General features: G+C 41.4%; 1 protein-coding gene across 9 annotated transcripts in view; it reads left to right on the plus strand.

Moving 5' to 3' along the window:
* The window catches only part of EML4 (EMAP like 4), a 258,663-nt gene that overhangs the window by 189,453 nt on the left and 48,352 nt on the right, over positions 1 to 20,858 (plus strand). For all 9 annotated transcript variants that reach the window (XM_005301262.4, XM_065589537.1, XM_065589536.1 and 6 more), the window contains 7 exons: positions 356 to 479; positions 4,339 to 4,488; positions 6,224 to 6,293; positions 7,733 to 7,843; positions 13,330 to 13,425; positions 18,544 to 18,678; positions 19,987 to 20,122. In XM_005301262.4, the coding sequence (XP_005301319.1) occupies positions 356 to 479; positions 4,339 to 4,488; positions 6,224 to 6,293; positions 7,733 to 7,843; positions 13,330 to 13,425; positions 18,544 to 18,678; positions 19,987 to 20,122 (822 nt within the window). The remainder of the gene's footprint in view (positions 1 to 355; positions 480 to 4,338; positions 4,489 to 6,223; positions 6,294 to 7,732; positions 7,844 to 13,329; positions 13,426 to 18,543; positions 18,679 to 19,986; positions 20,123 to 20,858) is intronic.

Below are 20,858 nucleotides of genomic sequence, written 5' to 3' on the forward strand. Positions count from 1 at the left end.
TTTAAGATGCTGATGTTTGGTAAATATTATTTGTGATAATTCCAACTTCAGATTTTGAGATAACTTTGAAATTTAGGTATCATCAGGTATTTGTATAAAATGTTACATGCACAGTTATCCAAAGAGTTTCCACAAATACATTTATGGTAGCAGTAACTGTGCATGTATAATTGTGTAAGTATAATTTTTGAATACACAAATTTTACTTGTCCTTTATCAAACTCTCATTTTGTAAGATAATAATCATAACACTGTAAATATATTCTTTGCATCTCTTAGCTTAATATTGAGGTATTCATTAGAATTGAACACAGAAAGTAAAATCATTGCAATTAATATTTTTTTGTTTCAACAGAGGGAGAGTATATTAAGATGTTCATGCGGGGTCGACCAATCACAATGTTCATTCCTTCTGATGTAGAAAACTATGATGACATTAGGACAGAACTGCCTCCTGAGAAGTTAAAACTAGAGTGGGTGTATCCTTATCTTGAGCACCACTAAATATTTGCTGTTCCTCTTTTGTGATTTATTTTTCTTTAAAAATCTAATCTCATGTTTTTTCTTATAATTATGGAATTGGTTTAAATCAGAAAAATTAGTTTTCCTTGCAAAACAGTTTTTTAAGTTGACTCGCACTACAGAGTCATAAAGATAGACTTCCTAAATTTCCATGCACTGAGCAGTCATATCATATACTGCTGTATTTATTTTTCTATTGGAACTAATTATTTTAACTAGGGAAAAAAAGAAAATCTTCTTCAAATTGTTGCATTAGAAAATGATTTCCAAACAGCAAGATTTTGGTTTCAGACACATTCATGTACACTCTGTGTAATGGAACATTGTGAGACTCTATTTTCTCTTGATTTTTAGGAGGTTTTGATGCAGTGAAAGGTGCTGAATAAAACTCCAAAATCTTCTGCTATGTTAATCCACAAAGCAGGTAGAGAATGAGCCACAGAGTGCAAATTTTCCCACATTTGCACCACCAATGCTCTTGAACCCTCAAATGAAGGGACTCGCTTCTAGGGGTTGGTCTGCATTATGAAATGGTATTGTGTTTGTATTTGATTGTGAAGAATGAAGTTAGATGACATGATTCTGATCACAATTTTACATCAGTGTAGACTAGGACAGTTTATATGCAGCATCATGGGGTTAGTCTGTTGTGGGAAATGATGCTGAACGTGATTTGTCCTGATGTGCACTGACTCACCCGTAAAAGTTGTGGTCAGAATTGTGTCAGCTAATTTGATTCTTCTCCATTGTATTCACATTGGGCAGACAAACTCCTAGGGCATACTTCAGTCCAATAATTGGTTGCTCTGCTGACACTGTCCAAACTACCAATCGTACTAGTGGCATTGATGATGTGAACAGTCGTTCACATCTGTCAGGTTGTCTGCCAGGGATCAAGATGAAAGGACCCTGTGTCCTAGTACTACTCCCTATAGACATTCTGTCATTAGATGTGTCATCTTAGCAAAGTAAATTAAAACTACTCATTCTTTCCTTTTGCCCTGCTGAGCAATAGATAGCTTAAAGGCTGAGAATATCAGTGCTTTGGAAAGGAGAAGCTGTGGAACCTACATCCACTGTAGCCCTGAGGTTATGGAGAGGGAACAGTCAAGTCTAGAGAGAGAGAAAGAAACCATAGGGCAGGCAACCAAAGAAAGGGGCACCAGACTGGTTGAGAGCTAATCCCCAGATGAACCACAAAGAGGCGCCCCAGCGGGCGAGTAGAGAAACTTGTACCAGAGCCTCTAAGAGGCAAAGATTCCCCACTTACAGGCACCAATTCTGGGTATAACAAAAAAAAAAAACCATTAGCAAGGGGAGAGGGAACAGCATGAATGTTGGGAAAACACAGAAACAATGACTCAGAAGTATGCAAACAATAAGTAAACACACACACATTCAGACGCACACAGAGACACACACACCGAGTATTTGGGAGCAGTGTTCTTTGAATCAGTTTCCCACCTTGCTGAGAAAAAGTCCAATAGACAAATGTCTCTTTAACACACCACTCCCCTTTCCCTCCACTGTTTCATCTGCCAAAATTTCTAGCTTTCCACTGATAGCTGCTGCTGTGAAATGCCTGTTTACACCATCAGGGTTCGAAGCTCAATCTGCTACATCCCTAATGTTGTTCTAGGTTGAACATTCAAAGGTGTCAATCCAAATTAACCTTTATCATTATGTTTCTTTACTGCACATGGCAACAAAGATCTACTCTTCCCCACAGAAACTGCATTTAAAACAGAACTCTTCATACTATGGTAAAGAGTTAATGTTATGATTGGTCTGTCAGCATCAATTCTGGAAGTTCGCTGCTAGTCACTTCCCTATTAGGATTTTCATTAATGCCATCAACAGACAAAATTTCCCTTATCTGTTAATTTCCTTTCCCCATCTCTAGCTGTCTCGTGGGAAAAAATAATGTTGCTAGGAATGTTTGATATACTGTGGCAAAGTAAATTTAATGAGTAAGGACATTTGTCTTTAGTTTTCATAATTTAACAACCTCATCTAAATGGTATCTAAATGGTATGCCTGTCCACTAGGAAGAGAGCTCAGGCTGCCAGTTGAAGACATCGCCTCTCTCCAGCCACAGTTATTATCCAACCTAGCAGCCCTCTGGTTTTATTTTTAAGGAGGGGCTGGTGGTAGAGCATTCTCTGAGCAGGATCTTTGACTCTGAATTTCACTTCCTGCCTGCCTAGTTGACCAGAGCCCATTTTTGGAGGCTTTCAGGGCAACACTGCAAGAGTCTCTTAAGGTACATCTACACTGCAAGAAAAAAATAGCAGTACCAAGTTTCAGAGACCAAGTCAGTTCACTCAGGCGCATGTGGCTTTGGCTGTGGGGCTAAAAATTTCAGTGTAGATATACAGGCTCGAACTGGAGCCCAGTCTCTAAGGCTACATCTACACTACAGCTGGGATCGACACTCTGAGATCGATCCACCGGCGGTCGATTTAGCAGGTCTAGTGAAGACCCGCCAAATTGACAACAGATCGCTCTCCAGTCGACCCCTGTACTCTACCCCCGACGAGAAGGTAAGATAAGTTGACGGGAGAGTTTCTGCCGTCGACCCCCCCATGGTGTAGACCCCACGGTAACTCAACCTATGGTACGTCGACTCCAGCTACGTTATTCATGTAGCTGAAGTTGCGTAGCATAGGTAGACCTACCATGGTAGTGTAGACATAGCCTGAGATTCACCCCCGGGTTTCCTAAGCCCAGACATCTACACTGCAATTTTTAGCCTCACACTCCAAGCCCTGACAGCCCAAGTCAGCTCACTTGGGTCTTTTATTACAGTGTGCCATGGGTGTGGCTGTGCCATTGGTCTTTTATTACAGTGTATTCTCCATACTTTCCTGGGGGATACAGTGGAGTGAGCGGGTGCTGAGGTGGGAAGTTGTCCTTGATGGCCAGGGTGATAGTGGGGAAGGTATTTTAGTAAAAAAAAATTAAGGTTTTATAGATGTTATTTTATATTCTGGTAAAGTTAGTATTTTTTATTGTATGTAATGAGCCTAAGGATTGAAACAGGAGCAGATAGGTACATTAAATAACATAACCTCCTTACACAGGACACCAAGCAGCTGTATGGTAACTAGGTTTAAGAACTGCTGAACAAGGTTGGATTTGAAATTGGTAAAGGCTCTGTATCCCATTATCAGCACAGGTACCCCCCTCCCGATCTCCCACACCCCTCGACTTAATATGGATTGGGTAAATGTACCTTTCTAGCCCTATGTTGTTCTTTGGTCTTATTTTTTTAATGACCTTTTTATATTTAAAGTTCCATTTCCCAAACGATGGAGCTGCTTTGCAGTATCTTGCCTTTTTCTGAGGAGCATTTGGAATTTTCACACACTTGTTTTAAGAGGCCCAGTGGAACTGATACACTTGTACTCTGGAATGCAAAAGTACAAAGTCTGCTGTCTGACGCAATTCTGTTGCTGTGAAACACGTTAAGGCGGTACAGTGAGTGCTCTTATTACCTAATGAAATTTCACATTTACACTTTATAAACTGACACTGTTTCATTCTTCATACTTCTGCATATTTTTATGTATGCTTTCTTTTTCTGTTAATGGGCACAACTTACAGCATATTGGTTTCCTGAACTCTTTTGCATGTGCAATATTTTTTGTTAAAGCTACATATTAGTGCAAAAGTAATGAGGATAATGTCTGGTTCAGAGGTTCACAAGGGAAATTAAAAAGGAAAAGGTATTAACATTTGAGAACTCCACAGGGAAGCCTTTTTAAACTGATCCTCGTAAGCTATTTTATTAAAAACCTTGACTTTTTAAAAAAGATATGGGTATCGTGGAAGAGATTGTCGAGCCAATGTATACCTCCTTCCTACTGGAGAAATAGTATACTTCATAGCATCAGTAGTTGTATTATTTAACTATGAAGAGAGAACTCAGCGACACTACTTAGGTCATACAGACTGTGTTAAATGGTTGGTATATAACAACTGATTATAAATGCCTGCGTGTGTGTAAATATACCGTAATTTATTGTAATGCAACTTCATATTTATTTAATATCCTCAAACTGAAGAGGCATTTGTTGCTTTATTATTATTTTGTCATCGTTGTCATTTTTATTATTTTCCATCACAGCCCTGCTTGGAGGCCCTGATCAGAGCTCCACTGTATTAAGCACTGTACAAACACACGACAACAAGACAGTCCCTGCCTTAGAGAGTTTACAGTCTTGGATTTAAACAAAAAATTATGGGAATACACAGATGTGGGGGAGCAGTGTAGTAGAGGCAGGAATAGCAGCATAAACTAGCCAGAATAGTGGTTAAAGTGGTCATCAGCCCAACCAAAGCCAGATGGGAGTGATTTGCAGACATTATGGCAAAGGTAGGTTTTAAGGGGGATTTACAAAAGTATGAAGTTGGGTAATGGCTTTGCAAACTTTGATAGAGAGTTATTCCTAAGGATTAATGGATAGCCTGGGAGTCAGCCCAAAGATGCTCATGTGGAAAGCAGACAAGCAGACAGTCAAGGCCAGTATCATTAGCAGAGCAAAGGCAATGGTTGACTTTGATTAGATGTTCTATTGGAAAAGTAGTGTAGGTTTATTTGGTGGAAGGCCATAAAGGTGAGAAGAATGTTCAATATGTTGGTGAAGTGGTCTTTCTGTCTGTACAAAATATGTTGTCTAGACCCTTATTGTTTTGTGACTTATTTACTGTAATCACTTCCTATGGCCTGGATGCCTCCAATCTTGCTACCTTTACATTCAGTCAGGATATTGTGCTAGACTGATCTTCAGGGCTGCCCAGAGGGGGGAGGGGGGGCAAGTGGGGGCAATTTGCCCTGGGCCCTGCAGGGCCCCCCATGAGAATATAGTATTCTATAGTATTGCAACTTTTTTGTATGGAAGGGGCCCCCAAAATTGCTTTGCCCCAGGCCCCCGAATCCTCTGGGCGGCCCTGCTGCTCTTCCTGATCCATCATTCTGACCACATCAATCCTTTGTTTGCCTCCCTCCACTAGCTCTCTCATCTTACAGATGTTACAGAGAAAGTGGATGAGAACTAAGTCAAAAATGACACCCAGATTATGGGCCTGAGATACAGGCAGTGTGCTTTCAAATTACTGTATCTGGGGTGTTTTACACCTGCTAGAAAGGAGTATAACATGCACATGAACAAACCATGCCTTATACCAATTTATCTTTCTACACTAAGAATTTTCAACAGTGTGACTTCATGGGTGGCTCATCACCAATGGCTGAAATATTTGACTTAAGTGTAGATAAGCCCTCAGAGTCCTGACCCCAGTGGTCTTTTTTGGTTCATAGTTGCTCTATGCAAAAGTATATTATAATGGCCATAAATAGGTCCAGATATTTGCCAGAAGAGGCTAACCTCTTTAGATGACAGATACCTGAACTAGTATGACTCGAAATTTGTCAAGACTGTCTCATTGAAAGTCTGTGATCCTAAGTTGTCATTTTCTAAAATAAAACTTAGGCTCCTAAGTCACTTAAGCACTTTAGAAAATTTTACCCTAAATCTTTTCTTTGCTCCTGTGTGCATATTTTGTGTGAAACTTCTGTTCACACAGATAAAAGGACTACAAAATGACCTCTCACTTTGACGAACTGTGATGGCAAAAGCAGGCATTAGAATGTGGACTATCCCTAACAAATATCTTCCATGTTGACATTATTTCTTAGCCTTGCAGTTCATCCAGACAAAATTAGGATTGCAACAGGACAGCTAGCTGGAGTGGATAAAGATGGAAGGGTGAGTAATAGAGCTGCTGAGGAATAGTTTCTCGTTTGAAAATCAGGATAAAACATACAGTTCATTCTTTTCATCCCTCGATCCTCTAGTTATGATTTGTGTGTGTGTTACATTTAGATAAATATTTAGTTTTCCTGTTTTTAAGGTGACAGTGGATTCCTCTAGCATAAGAAAATGAACACAAATCAAATACACAACTGCACATTATAAAGAGCAGAAGTGTATAAAGCCTGTTTTCATGTGGTATGCATCACATATTTCTGCTTCTCTTTCCCACACAAATGTGGAATTTGCAATCAGCGCAAGAGGGCCATAGGACTCCCACGCTTACTCTAGTCAGTCTTCTCCACAAGGGAAAGAGATTCTGACTCAAACTAGAGGCCCCCATGTACTCTTATGGCCTCAAGGAAAAGGAAACCTAACTTCATGAGCTATGCAAGCCTTGCTGGTTTGGCCAGCTGTGCAGCAAGTTCACCCAGCTGAGTGAGAGTACCCTTAAAAGTACCCATATGGCTGTTAAACTGGTCTTTTGGAATTTAAATGATCAGTTCATCTTTACTAAGTTAATATCGCTAGTATGACATACAGTAGAATTTTATATTGAACATGATCCAAGTAGTAGATGCACTATAAATAAGACCAATCCTTAGACTTTGCAATTCATCCCATTTTGCTGCAAAGAATACTTGTGATTTTATTGTTGGTATTGTTATGATTTCCATTTCACCGTTGTTGAAGTAATCCTTTTAGAATTGTTTTCTGTCAACATCATGATTTATTATCTTTTTGTGGTGAATACTGACTTTATTCTTAAACCGTACTAAGCCAGTCCATCGTGGGCTATGGCCTTGTCAAATATGTGAAACCAAGCAGGTTTGGGATTGGATATCAGTTGGATGGAACATCACCATGGAAAAAGCTGCAGCAGGAAGAGGGGTGTAGGTGATTCAGTACTCTAAACTGAGTCAATTCTGAAGCATTAACCTGATTTGATGCTAGGATGCACTGCAACACTGTTGAATGTGCCATCTTTGGTATGAGATAAAAAAAACCTAGGTCTTTTTTTTTTTTAATGTGTATATATAAATATATATGGAATCAGGATATTGGCCAAATTTTGACTTGGGTATTTTACATTTTGCCCTGCATTTTAAATTGAACAATGCTGCTCTGTTTCCATCCCAGAGGTAATAGGTAAAGCAATCACTGTACAGAAGTCTGTAAATCTTGCCTAGAATCCTTTGAGATTAAAGGTGCTATATAAATGTAAGGTGTTACTGTATAATTATTTATCTTCACTTCAGTCAATATTTACTTTACAGGTCAATAATTCGTGGTGTTGACATCAACAGAAGTCAGTATCTGCTTAATGTAAGATTAAATCTGCATGTGACATTTTAGCCTTCAGTAACAGTTTTTATCAAATTGCTTTTACTTAGTCTTTGCAGCCCCATGTTAGAGTATGGGACTCAGTGAGCCTGATGACACTGCAGGTTATTGGCCTCGGCACTTTCGAGCGTGGAGTGGGGTGTCTGGATTTTTCAAAAGCAGTAAGAAAAAAATTGCATTTTTTTAATAATTTACCATACTGTATGTAAGTCAGACAGAAACACCTGTAAGTGTTATATGTACTGTGGTTTTCTAGCTGAACTACCTTGGGACTGAAGCATGTTTGGAAAGTTAAATGAATTGCATTAAAACAACTCAGGGCAATGAAAATAGTTCTAGGAAAACCCCCAGGAAGTTACACATGTAAAATAGTGGCAGCAAAATAGCACAACCAATAAGCGGTTTACAAGAAATATGTAGAATAGAAATTGAAAAGGCCGTAGTGCATTTCTGTTTCAACACATGTTGAAAGATTTGTTTCTGTGAGGAAGTTCATGAAGATGAATCTTGGCAAGTTCTGATGCAAAGTATTAATTTTCTCTCTGTGTTGTACTAGAGTTTCATCCTAGTACAGGAAACAACAAAACCCTTGCTTGCACCTCTGTCTGCTTAAGAAATAATGTCTTATCAGCTCCTCTTAATGGCAAGCATAAAGGTTTTTAAAATGTAGACCAAATACGAGCAATCTTGTTATCTAGGCCATCAAAAGTTTGTGACCAGAAAAATTGTTAATAACTTTAAACAAGCTGTTTCATCTTGTTAATTTTGACTATTATATAAAACAAATATAGATTTTGCTAAAATCATTTGTCCAGCCTGCCCCGCATTTTTTTAATGGAAAAATGTTATCTAATCTGCTGAATATGGAGAAAATATTAAACTCTGGAATACCTTTTTTATTTCAAAATCATAATTGTGCTTCCCCGTAAGATTTGCCAAATATGCATACCTTAATCATTAGTTTCCTTTAAGTACACCCACCCTGAAAAATTAGTCCAAAGCAGTGATTCTCAAATTGACCCCACTAGTTGAAAATCAAATACAGTGAAATTCTGTGCCCTGTAGATGTGGAAACGAAGGGGAATAGAAGATATTGTTGTCCTGCTCAATCTGGTATCCCCTCTTCCTATCCCGTCCCACTTTAACACCATCTCTATTCATGGAAGAGGAAGCCAGCTGCCATCACCTGAGAATAGAGTACAGTTGGGTTGGGAGGAGAAGGGAGAAGTGCTATCCATAGGAGCTCCTCCTTCTCACTCCACTGCCGACTCTCTCACATTTCAGCCCACTGATCACCCCAGCACCTGCATCAGGCCCCATATTTCTGCAAGCAGCCCATGGCAACCAGCTCCCACCCATCAGCAGTCCCTGACCTGCTCTACCTCCTCTCCACCAGTCTTCTGACCCAGTGCCCCATCTGTTTCCATCAGGTTTTCCCCATCCTCAGCAGTTGAAATCAGCTATGGTTTCTTGGCAATTGCACAATTCTTTGTGACTGCAAAAGACTGGGGAATGTGGATAATTCATGGCAAGAAGCCATGCCTAGGTTTTGTATCTTAGCTGGGAAAATTCTGATAAATACTGAACTAAAAGAATCAACAACTCCCTGTTCCAAGTAAAATCTTTCATTCTCTCATCCCATACCTCTTCTTCGGGCAAAGGCCTGTGCAAAAATATAGACCTTTCAGCGTACCTTGCCAGGTCAGTGAGGAAAGTGACTTCTAGAGTCCTAGGTCAGGGTGGTTTCTCAGCTGTAGCCAGATCTAAACAAAGTTTGAAAGGGTTTCCAGTAATCGGAAATCCAGAAAATGGAAGAATTTCCTTGTCATAATCTTCTTTAAAGAGGACATAGCAGTAATTTGCCAGATTATCAATATTATGAGGCAGTTTCTTGAATAGAAGAAATAATAATTGATTGCTTGAGAGATGTTAGCACTTTGCCCTTGCTTATGGAGGTGTTGATTGTGTCTACCAATAATAGAGCCGATGTCCCACCAGCAGGATTTTATTTCTCAAATTGCAGCCCAAAGCTTCCCAATCACTCCGCAGAACCTTATGGAGTGAGGCTGGCTGAATCAAAGAAGCTAATCAGAGACGACTTTGTTTAGTTCATAAGAAACCATTCTATATGAGGGCAAGATAAATACAATCTGATCTATGAAGTGAATAGAACGTTCCTTACAGTGAGAAGCACTCCAGTGTGTGTGAGTGAGAGAGAGAGAGAGAAGGGGTAGCTCAAATTAATCAGATGGTCTACTAACCAGAATGATTCTTTTGATCGGGACTTCCTAGATGATGATATGCTGGAGAAGAGTGTTTCTTTGCTTCCATCATGGCCATGGCATAAGATTTCAAAATTCTTTGTCATGATTGATAAAAATCACAAAATACAGTTTTTGTCACCAGCGCTGTAGCTCTTCCAGCATGTTTAATCTGGTGCAGATCATCTGAATACCTAAGTGAACTGCTAAAAAGGTTGGGAGGGAAGGTGTGTGTATGAACCACTGCAGGAGTAGATGATGATAAAACAGTATCATAAGATCACCCCAGGCTATTAACAGTTGCCCATCTGTTGTACAATATTCTCCTCCAGAGATTTCAGAATCTGATTGGATCCATTAATCTGAGGGTGGCACACTAAAAAAGATTCTCTAACCCAACGATGGTGCCTAACCTCAAAGTAAATGAAGTTCATGCTCTTACTCTGGCCAAGTATAATCTTTACTCCCCAAGTCACCTGTACTATACCTAAAATAAAATCCAGAGTGCAGCCAGCTTCATGTGTAAATCTGTGACTTTTCCGTGGTTGTCAGAAGCCAGGACATCTTGAGTCAACCAAGAAGAGTCATTGTTCTCATGGACATAATTCACCCAGGATAATTAGCCTTAGTGACTCTAAGACTAAGTTGATTCCATGGTCAAATTTGGGAACTCAGCCAGGATATCCTAGAAACAGAGGGTGGGCTGTACACAACTACTTAGTCCCATGTTTAACTTGCTCTATGACACTTACACTAGTTGGCCATGCTGAAACATGCCCAGTTTTGAGATGATGATCTGCGTTTAAGATTACATGCAGTAAGCACAGCTACTCCACCTCCCCAGCCAGCCTGTGCCTGAGATTGGATTTAGTATCTCTTTGGTAATTAGCCCAGATATCTCCTCATATCTTCAGTATCACAGCAAGTTTTCAGTACACCTCTACCCCGATATAATGCAACTCGATATACCATGAATTCGGATATAACGCGGTAAAGCAGTGCTCCAGGGGGGTGGGGCTGTGCGCTCCGGATCAAAGGAAATTCGATATGACACGGTTTCATCTATAACGCGGTAAGATGTTTTGGCTCCCGAGGACAGCATTATATCGGGGTAGAGGTGTAATTCATTCCTTGTATTAAATTGCAGAAGCTGTTGTGGAAGGTCCCTGCCCCAACCAGTGATCTGCATTCTGAGATAATTCCCCATTTGAACCCATTGGAGCTGATATCCAATTCCAAATACCTAGTCTAGTCCTCATTGGTTTATTCTTTCATATCTACTATTCACCATCATTATGGTAATTGAGGGACCTACTGCTCCAAATTACATCTTCCATTCAGGCTTTTCATATCATCATCCAATGGCAGCATTCTCAACTCTCACATCCATCCTAATGTGGTTTTTAAATAAGCACACCTGCCATAAGTGTGTATGAATAAGGACCTCCTGGTAGGGTGCCAAAGCCATACATAGGACAGTAAAGATGTCATCTCCTTTTATCCCCAATTTAAAAAAAAAATCTCCCACAATTAAGAAATTTAAGTAAATAAAACAGACTAAACTGGTGCTTAGTTATGCTGCTAAAATTAATATTGTTAATTATGTTTGTTATGCCCTCAAGAAGTGATAAAAAAAATTTGCTGTTAAAAAGAATAAATGTTCACCTGCCCCAGCATATTGTAGAAACAAAGTAGTACAGTTTAAGATAACACCTTTATTTCCTCCAGCTCGTTATAGCATACAATTATAGCCCACAGAGCTGTAAAATGCTATTTCAGTGTCACACCTTCATAGCTCTAAAAGGCCTCTCTTATATCTATAACAGTTTTCTCTCTTATTTTCTAAAAAGTAGAGAAAAATGACGTAAAAAAATCGTAGAAGAACAGTAAGGGCCAGCATCCATTTTTGTTAGTGCCATTTTTGCAGCTGCAGCTTAGACCAATTAGGGCCAAATTTTCAGGTTAGCCATAATAATCTAACAATAACACACAATTTAAAAAGAGCAGGAGTACTTGTGGTACCTTAGAGACTAAGAAATGTATTTCAGCATAAGCTTTCGTGGGCTACAGCTCACTTCTTCAGAGCTGTAGCCCACGAAAGCTTATGCTGAAATACATTTTAGTCTCTAAGGTGCCACAAGTACTCCTGTTCTTTTTGTGGATACAGACTAACACGGCTGCTACTTTGAAACCTGACATAATTTTAAAAAAATAATTTCACATCCCAAACATAGCTGTCATATGGTGCTGTATAGGGACAATAAGCAGGAAATACCCTAGGCCCATATTGTTCTACCGATCCCACTAATCCCAATGAGAGCAGCGCATGTAACCAAAGCAAGAATAAGGCCTCTTAATTTAGTTTTGTACACCTAGCATTCTGTTTCAAATTCACTTTTAAAGGGAAATTGTACTGTCACCTGAAAATTGTCATAATCTGTTAATGAATGTAGTTGGGACTCTAGGAACCACATTTAAAAGAAAAGGAAGGCCCCAAATCTGTTCACCAGTAGGTACTTAAATGCCTGATTTTTATGTGGTGCTACAATAATAACTCCCCCCAATGTTCATTTGTAAATACTGCATATTTGTGCCCCAAGGATCCTGGGCCTGTCTTTTAAAATTTGGCCCTAACTATGTTTATCGTTGATTCTTTTTATTCAGTAACTTCTTGTTGTGAAACATTTATACTGTTTACAGTATGTAAAAATTAAATGCTAAGTTGCTATTGCAGAGGGAGAACAGACATTTAAATTTGATAGCTAGACATGCTCTTACTTTGATAATGTATTCTGTGCTTCAGTTTTCCTATCTGCAAAATGGAGCTTCTAACAGTTATTGCTGTGAGGTCTAAATTGGCTATGTATACATGGCTTTTAAAATATAAAACAAGATATATATGCGAAGTGTTAATATTATTGTTACAATTAAAGAAATGAACCAAGAGAGTTACATGTTCCATATGAAACTGACAAGGAAAATATTTTCCAAATGGGAAGGGACAAATGTGGTAGATGACAAAACATTTTGTATTTTATGCTTCCAACACAGTATTGCAAACAATAGGGTTTAAAAGGTATTGAAAGGTTGTGGTGAGGGGGAGTTGACAATGCCTGGTTTCAAATTCTACCAGAATACCATCTAAAGTATGTTTCGTTTGTTTATTGGGAAATGATATTAAGCTGAATTTAGATTTCTCAGTTCCGAGTATAAAGGAAAAAATATCCAAATATATTAAACATTTGCTTATTCATATAGATTCACAGTATTTATTTGTGCATTCTAGTGATTTTGAAATATAGTACTGCTGTGTTTGGTTTTAAATCATACCTTATCCTATTTTAAAATGTGATATGACAGCATTGTCTGTGGCTTTCTTTTTAAAGGATTCAGGTTCTCATTTGTGTGTGATTGATGACTCTAATGAGCACATGTTGACTGTATGGGACTGGCAGAGGAAATCAAAGGTAGCAGAGATAAAGGTAAATAGGACACTTCGCTTAAGCAAATATTTTGAGATTTAATTTGTACAGCACATGTGCAGTTTATGCTCATGTGGCTATCTATGTATGCATCTGGTGCACTGAGAGGCACAAATCCAAAGGGCATCTTCTTTCACCCGAGAAGCCCCAGTGTATAGTATAACGCCACCACACACTAATTGTTATTGATTTTATATATGGGGATATGAATATTTGAACATTATTTTTAAAATAAAATTTTAAAGGATTTCAAGTATAAAGACAATTAAAAGCAAAGTGACTCCTTAGGGGGAGAAAAACTTTTTTCATTAACGTTTTTTCTCTTTGAAGTACTGGGAAGTTTAAGGGTCCAAAGGCGAAATAAAATTTGCAGCTGGTTTTTTAAACTGGCCCTTCTAGGTTTAGCCAAAATCGACAAGCGGGAAGTCTTACTCTTACCCTGTCAGCTGCCTGCTATGTATCAGCAGCTTTCTCATCCTCTTTGTTTGGAAGCCATGAACATAAGATAAGGATAAGTAGTTTAGAGCTGACGCGATAGCAGCCAAAACTGACTACTGAGAGGGATTTTCTGGCTTCCGGTTCTCTGATATTTTGATTTTGCCATTTGTTTTCATGGAAACTAATGTTATGTCAGTGAGATACAGTTATGTTTGAAAATATTACTGTCCTGATTCTGCTTTCTCCTTTGTTTTACACTGCTCTAACTCCATTGGTCTCGGTAGAGTTTCTTCAGTTTTATACCAGAATCGGCCCTTAAGTTTTAAAATATTTACCATATGGCACTACAGTATTTTTCTCTTTTTGAACCCTTATTTCCTTCTGAAATGGGAATGAAAAGATAATCTCTAGATTGAAGTTGCTGCCTGCCTGATGAGATATACAATATTCATATATTTATAGAGCTTAAGGTCAGAAAAGACCATTAAATCTTCTAGTCTGACCTTCTTTACATCACAGGCCATAAAATTTTGCCCTTTTGCCCTGTATTGGACCACAACTACTGTTTGGCTGTAGCATATCTTCTGGAAAGACATCCAGTCTTGATACGAAAACAACAACAGATGGAGAATCCATCACTTCTGTAGGTCAGTGGTTTTCCAGTACTGGGTCGCAGCATGTAAGGCACTGGTCACGGCAGCTCTGGTCAGCACCGCTGACCGGGCCATTAAAAGTCCCGTTGGCGGTGCTCCCCAGCTAAAGCAGGCTAGTCTCTGCCTGTTCTGACACTGTGCTGCGCCCAGGAAGCGGTGGGGGGCCACTGGGCTCCGCGCACTGCCCGAGCACCGGCTCCACACTCCCATTGGCCGGGAACTGGCCGCTTCTGGGGTGCAGCGCAGTCCACGGTGCCTGGACAGGCGGGAAACCTGTCTCTGCACCCTGGCTGCACCGCTGATTGGGAGCTGCCGGAGGTAAGCCGTGCCTGAACTCCACTCCCCCAGTTCCCTGCCCCAGCCCTGAGGCCCCCCCCCCTCAAACCCGGAGCCCCTTCCTGCACCCCAAACCCCTCATCCCTGGCCCCACCCCATAGCCTGCACCCCCAGCCCAGACCCATGACCTCCTCCCGCACCCCTGCCCGGAGACCCCCAAATCCAGAACCCCCTCCTGCACCCCAAACCCCTCATCCTCAGCCTTCACCCAGAGCCCTGCCCCTCTCCCACACCCCAACCCCCGTCCCAGCCCTGAGCCCCCTCCCACACCCTGAGCCCCTCATTCCCTGCCCCACCCCACAGCCCGCACCCTAACCCTCTGCCCTAGCCCTGAGCCCCTCCCCCACCTCAAACCTCTCATCCCCAGCTCTGTTGGGTCATGGGCATCAACAATTTTCTTCAACCGGATCACCAGAAAAAAAGTTTGAAAACCACTGCTCTAGATAGTTTTCTCCAATGATTCATTATCCTCACTATCTTTTTTTTTTTTTTTTTAAGTGCCTTAGTTCCTATTTGGCTATGTTTGGTTTCAGCTTCCAACCATTCTACCCAGTATTTTCTCCCCATGAAAGTACTTATACACTGTATAATCCAGTCACCTCTGTTTTCTTTTTGATAAACTAAACAGATCAAGCTCTTAAAGGCTGTCACCATATGGCATTTTTTCCACTCTTCGAATCATTTTTGTAGGTGTTTTTCTGCACCCTCTTCAGTTTTTCCAACATCCTTTTAAAATGTGGGCACCAGAACTGGATGCAGTATTCCAGTATCAGTCTTACCAATGCCATATACAGCGGTAAAGTCACCTCCCTATTCCTACTTACTACTCTCCTTTCTATACATGCAGGGATTGCTTATCCCTTTTTTGCAGCAGCATAGCACTGGGAGGTCATGTTGAGTTGTTTGTCCACTATGACCCCTAATTCCTTGTTGAGCATCACTGCTTTCCTGGATATAGGCCACCATTCTCTAGGTCTGACCTGCATTCCTTGTTCCTAGATCTATAGCTTTGCATTTGGCTGTATTAAAACTGGCCTAGCTTTCCAAGTGCTCCAGATCACTCTGTATGACAGCCCTTGTAACAGGGCAAGCTCCTCTCATTCCCTCACCAACAGTCTCTGGATGTCTGTGAGTTATTCGTTAACTCTGCCAAGACACCATCACAACCCCCGAGCAGCATGTCTACTTACCCTGTCCTTCACTCCTCAGCCCTTTCTGCAGGGAGAGGAAGAGGAAACAATTTCGCCAGCTGAAGAATTCGTTTCCCCTGGGCTCTGCTAGCCCCCTCTCTCTCTCTCTTCCCTTTTGCATTTCCCTCCTGTGCTTTTTAACTATCCTCCCAGCTAGTGCTAGAGTTAGCTCCCTCAGCCCACAGTCTGATTAGGTTTACTCCATTTCTCAGCCAAGTCTTCTCTCGGGGCAGGTCTTTACTACGGGGGGGGGGGGGGGTCGATTTAAGATACGCAAATTCAGCTACGCAAATAGCGTAGCTGAATTCCACGTATTGGAGCCGACTTACCCCGCTGTGAGGACGGCGGCAATATCGACCTCCGCGGCTCCCCGTCGACGGCGCTTACTCCCACCTCTGCTGGTGGAGTAAGAGCGTCGATTCGGGGATCGATTGTCGCGTCCCGACGAGACGAGATAATTCAATCCCCGAGAGATCGATTTCTACCCGCCGATTCAGGCGGGTAGTGTAGACCTAGCCTCAGAGGGAGCTAATCACTGCTTAAGTGACCAGAGTGTTGGGGTAGCTGTTAGCTCTCAGGACTCTTTGACAGCCCTGTCCTTTGTGTCATCTGCAAATTTTATCACAGTGATTTTATATTTATTTCCAGACCATTGATGAAAATGTTGAATAGTGTCAGGCCTACTGTCGATCTTTGCAGAACACCATTATAAACACCCCCACTCAAAGATGGTTTCACACTGGCAGCTATTACACTTCTACCCCGATAAAACGCTGTCCTCGGGAGCCAAAAAATCTTACTGCGTTATAGGTGAAACCGTGTTATATTGAACTTGCTTTGATCCGCCGGAGCGCGCAGCCCCGCCCCCCGGAGCACTGCTTTACCACGGTATATCCGAATTCGTGTTATATCGGGGTAGAGGTGTATTTCCAGTTATATCAATTAGCCGGTTCTGAATCCATTAAACATAGGCTTTATTGATATTATATGGTGCTAACTTTTAATCAGATTTAGGTTAAACATTATTTTGCTCAGGATTGATGTCAGACTAATTGGCCTGTAGTTACCTAGGTCATCCTTCTCGCCCTTTTTGAATATTGACACAACATTAGTAGCCTTCCTGTCTTCTGGAATTTCCGTGGTATTCCAAGATTTATTAAAAATTAACATCAGCAGTTTCAAGTGTTAGTTTAAAAAAACCTCTTTATATTTTATAAATGCTTTTGGTTTCTAAATTCTATAGTACTTCAGTCCTGGAATCTGGTATCTTGAGGGTTTTTTTTATTTGGATGGTCATAATTACTTCTTGGAATGCAGGCAAGTTGTGCCCCAGAGTTTCCACTTGGGGCCTGATGCTGCAAGTTGCTGAACCACTTTCAACAGCCATTGGCTTTAGTGGGAGTTAAAGGTGTTTTGCACCTTTCAAGGTTGGGCCCTAAAATCTAATAGTTATATGGTCTAAAGTTTGTGTGAGCATACGTGATTATGTACATACTTGTGTGGTTTCACATATACAGTGAAATATCATTTAAGTTGCCACAGGTGTCCAACAAAAATCACTATGGTCTTCTAATGACACTGAATAAGAATTTATTAAATACATATGGGGATAGTTAGGATAGTCTCGTGGGTCCTTATTCAGCAAAACATTTAAGCATATGCTTAAGTCCCATTGAAGCCAATGCTTAAATGCACATACTTTAAGGTAAGTAAAGATGTGATTAAGTGCTTTGTTGAATTGGCACCAGAGATTGCCTTCTAAGGGTATTTTCTTGTATAGGTTTCACTGAACTTATATTAATTACTGGATAGCAGACGATTATTATCTGAAAAAATTGTAAAAAAATGAATCTGTTGTAAAATATCTTATGAGTAAAATGAAATATTATTTTAAAATTAATAAAATAATACAATTCACTTAGCTATTACTATTCAGTAAAGGTACATCCAACTTGTGAAAAGTTCCAATCTATTTATAGTGTCACAAAGGGGCTATATTTATTATCTTGAGTTATGTAGTTTTTTCAGAGCAGGGGGGGAAAGAACTAAGTGTATTATGATTGGCTGAGTTACCTCTATCATAAATCCATTATCCAAAACAATGAGATGCTCATATGTGTCTTGAAATCAGACAGCAGCAAGTTTTTGTTATTTCATCCACAAAAAGTCTCTTGTGTTTTTCCTGTTTTCTTTTGCAAAAGGCATTCTTAGAGGGGGGGAAAGTATGTTATGCCAAGGATCATTTCAGATTTAATAAAACCTCTCTTTCTGGCTAAAAATCTTAATAAATCTTTCAGAAATGTAAAAGACAACAGCAAATTAATATATATTCTTATCCAAACAGATCTGTGTGTTTGTTTTCATATATATACATTTACACTCACAATATTCTATATACTCTTTTATCTATGTAAAACTGTGTGTGTGTGTAAAATAGTAAATTAATATCCATCTGAATAAATATTATATTAAGCTCATGGTTTCTTTTATTGTTTCTATAGACTACAAATGAAGTTGTGCTTGCTGTAGAATTCCATCCAACTGATGCAAACACAATCATAACTTGTGGCAAATCTCACATCTTTTTTTGGACCTGGAGTGGCAATTCACTAGCAAGAAAGCAAGGGATTTTTGGGGTAAGAAATATTTTTGCACTAGGCCAGATACATAAATGAGTACAATTGGAGTCAGTGGAGTTAGCCCAGGGGTCGGCAACCTTTCAGAAGTGGTATGCCGAGTCTTCATTTATTCACTCTAATTTAAGGTTTTGCGTACCGGTAATACACGTTAAAATGCCCCCATGTGCCCCCCGGCTCCCCCTCGCCTAGGGTTACCATATTTCAACAATCAAAAGAGAGGACGGGGGGAGAGAGCCCCACCCCCATCCACTCCCTCCCACTTCCCAACCCCTGACTTCCCCCCTCAGAACCCCCAACCCTGCTCCTTGTCCCCTGACTGCCCCCTCCTGGGACCCCCGCCCCTAGCTGCCCCCCAGAACCCCACCCCCTACCTAAGTCTCCCTGTTCCTTGTCCCCTGACTGCCCTGACCCTTATCCACACCCCCACCCCCAGACAGACCCCCGGGACTCCCACGCCTATCCAACCACTCCCTGCCCCCTGACAGGACCACCAGAACTCCCGACCCTTCCAATCCTCCCCCTGCTCCCTGACTGTCCCCCAGGACTCCCCTTACCATGCCCATGCCGGTCAGACACTGGCTCCACGTGGAGGCAAAACACGCTGCCGGGCTGCCGCGCGCACAGCCCCTCCCCCGCAGTATTCTGAGGCAGCAGGGGAGGGGGGAGGAGGTCCGGGAGGGGCAGCAGCAGCGGTGGCTCACACTTCTGGGAGCCGCAGAACCCAAATGTGGTGAGGGGAGTGCCGGGGGGGGGGGTGCGCCTGCAGCGCATGCATGTGGGCAGTGGTCCCCGTGCACCTCCCGGTTCCCCCCTCGTCGCGCTCGGGTTCTGCGGCTCCCGGGAGTGTGAGCCGCCACCACCGCCTCTCCCGGAGCAGGCTCAGGGCTCCGCGCCCCGGCGGCGCACACTTCCAGGAGCCGCAGAACCCAAGCACCGTGAGGGGGGAGCCGGGAGGCATGCCTGCCGCCTCTCTGGGGTCCCAGCTGCCGGCCCCACTCGGCCTTCTGCCGGCCTGGGGTTCCGTTCACTCAGCTGGCAGCAAGCTGAGCGGGGCCGGCGTCCGGGACCCCGGCTGGCAGCTACGTGCCAGGCAAAATCGGCTCGCGTGCCACTTTTGGCACGCATGTCATAAGTTGCCAACCCCTGAGTTAGCCGCTCCTGCCAGCTATGAATTTGGATCACCGTCCTTATTACACATGTTGGATGGAGAAATAAATTATGAAAACTGGGAACTATTTTTTACTCATGCGGGTGTGCATGTGTCTGTACAATTATACTCTAATTTCTCTTGCTGTTCCATTTCAGAAATATGAAAAACCCAAATTTGTGCAGTGTTTGGCATTTTTGGGAAATGGAGATGTGCTCACTGGAGACTCAGGTGGGATAATGCTTATATGGAGCAAAACTACAGTAGAATCCACGCCAGGAAAAGGACCTAAAGGTACAGAACACTCACAGTTAATCTTACAGCATGGTGGTCTGCAGAAAACATACGTACGAAAGATTGTGTTAGGATGACAAATAGAAAAATAAACCCGTCCATAATATGTACAGTGCTTTCTCTCTTGAGTTTTGCAATGGTCATTATCATCATTGGGCTTGATGTTTAAATTCCATGCCCTGTGGTATGCAGGAGGTCAAACTAGAAGATCATAATGGTCCCTTTTGGTCTATTAATCTGATTTCTTTTTTATAAAATTGTATTGCAAAAACAAACCATGGTGTTAATTGGTTTGTCTCTTTTGTGTCAGTATGCATATGAAAATGCAATTTCACTCCCAGGTACTGCTAGAATCATTTGTTAAAGGCCGGGAGAAGCATTCTGTTTTATCTGGGATTGCAGCCATAGAAATGTCTATAATCCTTACTAGAGTGGCAGAACTACAGAGGGGGATATAATAGTTTTACCAGAGGGTCGAACCCTTAGCAAGTGATAAGAATGATAGTCATCATATTGCACCATATGGAATGTGATCGAGAAATTCAGTGGTATAAATGCTCCAGTATGCAAGGGTGCCCAGTCTTTTGGACCCAAATGGCTAAATTGGCTACATGCCAAGACCCCAAGAGATGCTTGTAAGTTGCTTATAAATTTGCATAATGATTTGTATTAAAAGTATTTGTATACGACAATAGCATTTGCTTGTACATCTCTACCTCGATATAACGCGACCTGA

Source organism: Chrysemys picta, chromosome 3 (assembly GCF_011386835.1).
Source record: "Chrysemys picta bellii isolate R12L10 chromosome 3, ASM1138683v2, whole genome shotgun sequence".
NCBI classification, from domain to species: domain Eukaryota; kingdom Metazoa; phylum Chordata; order Testudines; family Emydidae; genus Chrysemys; species Chrysemys picta.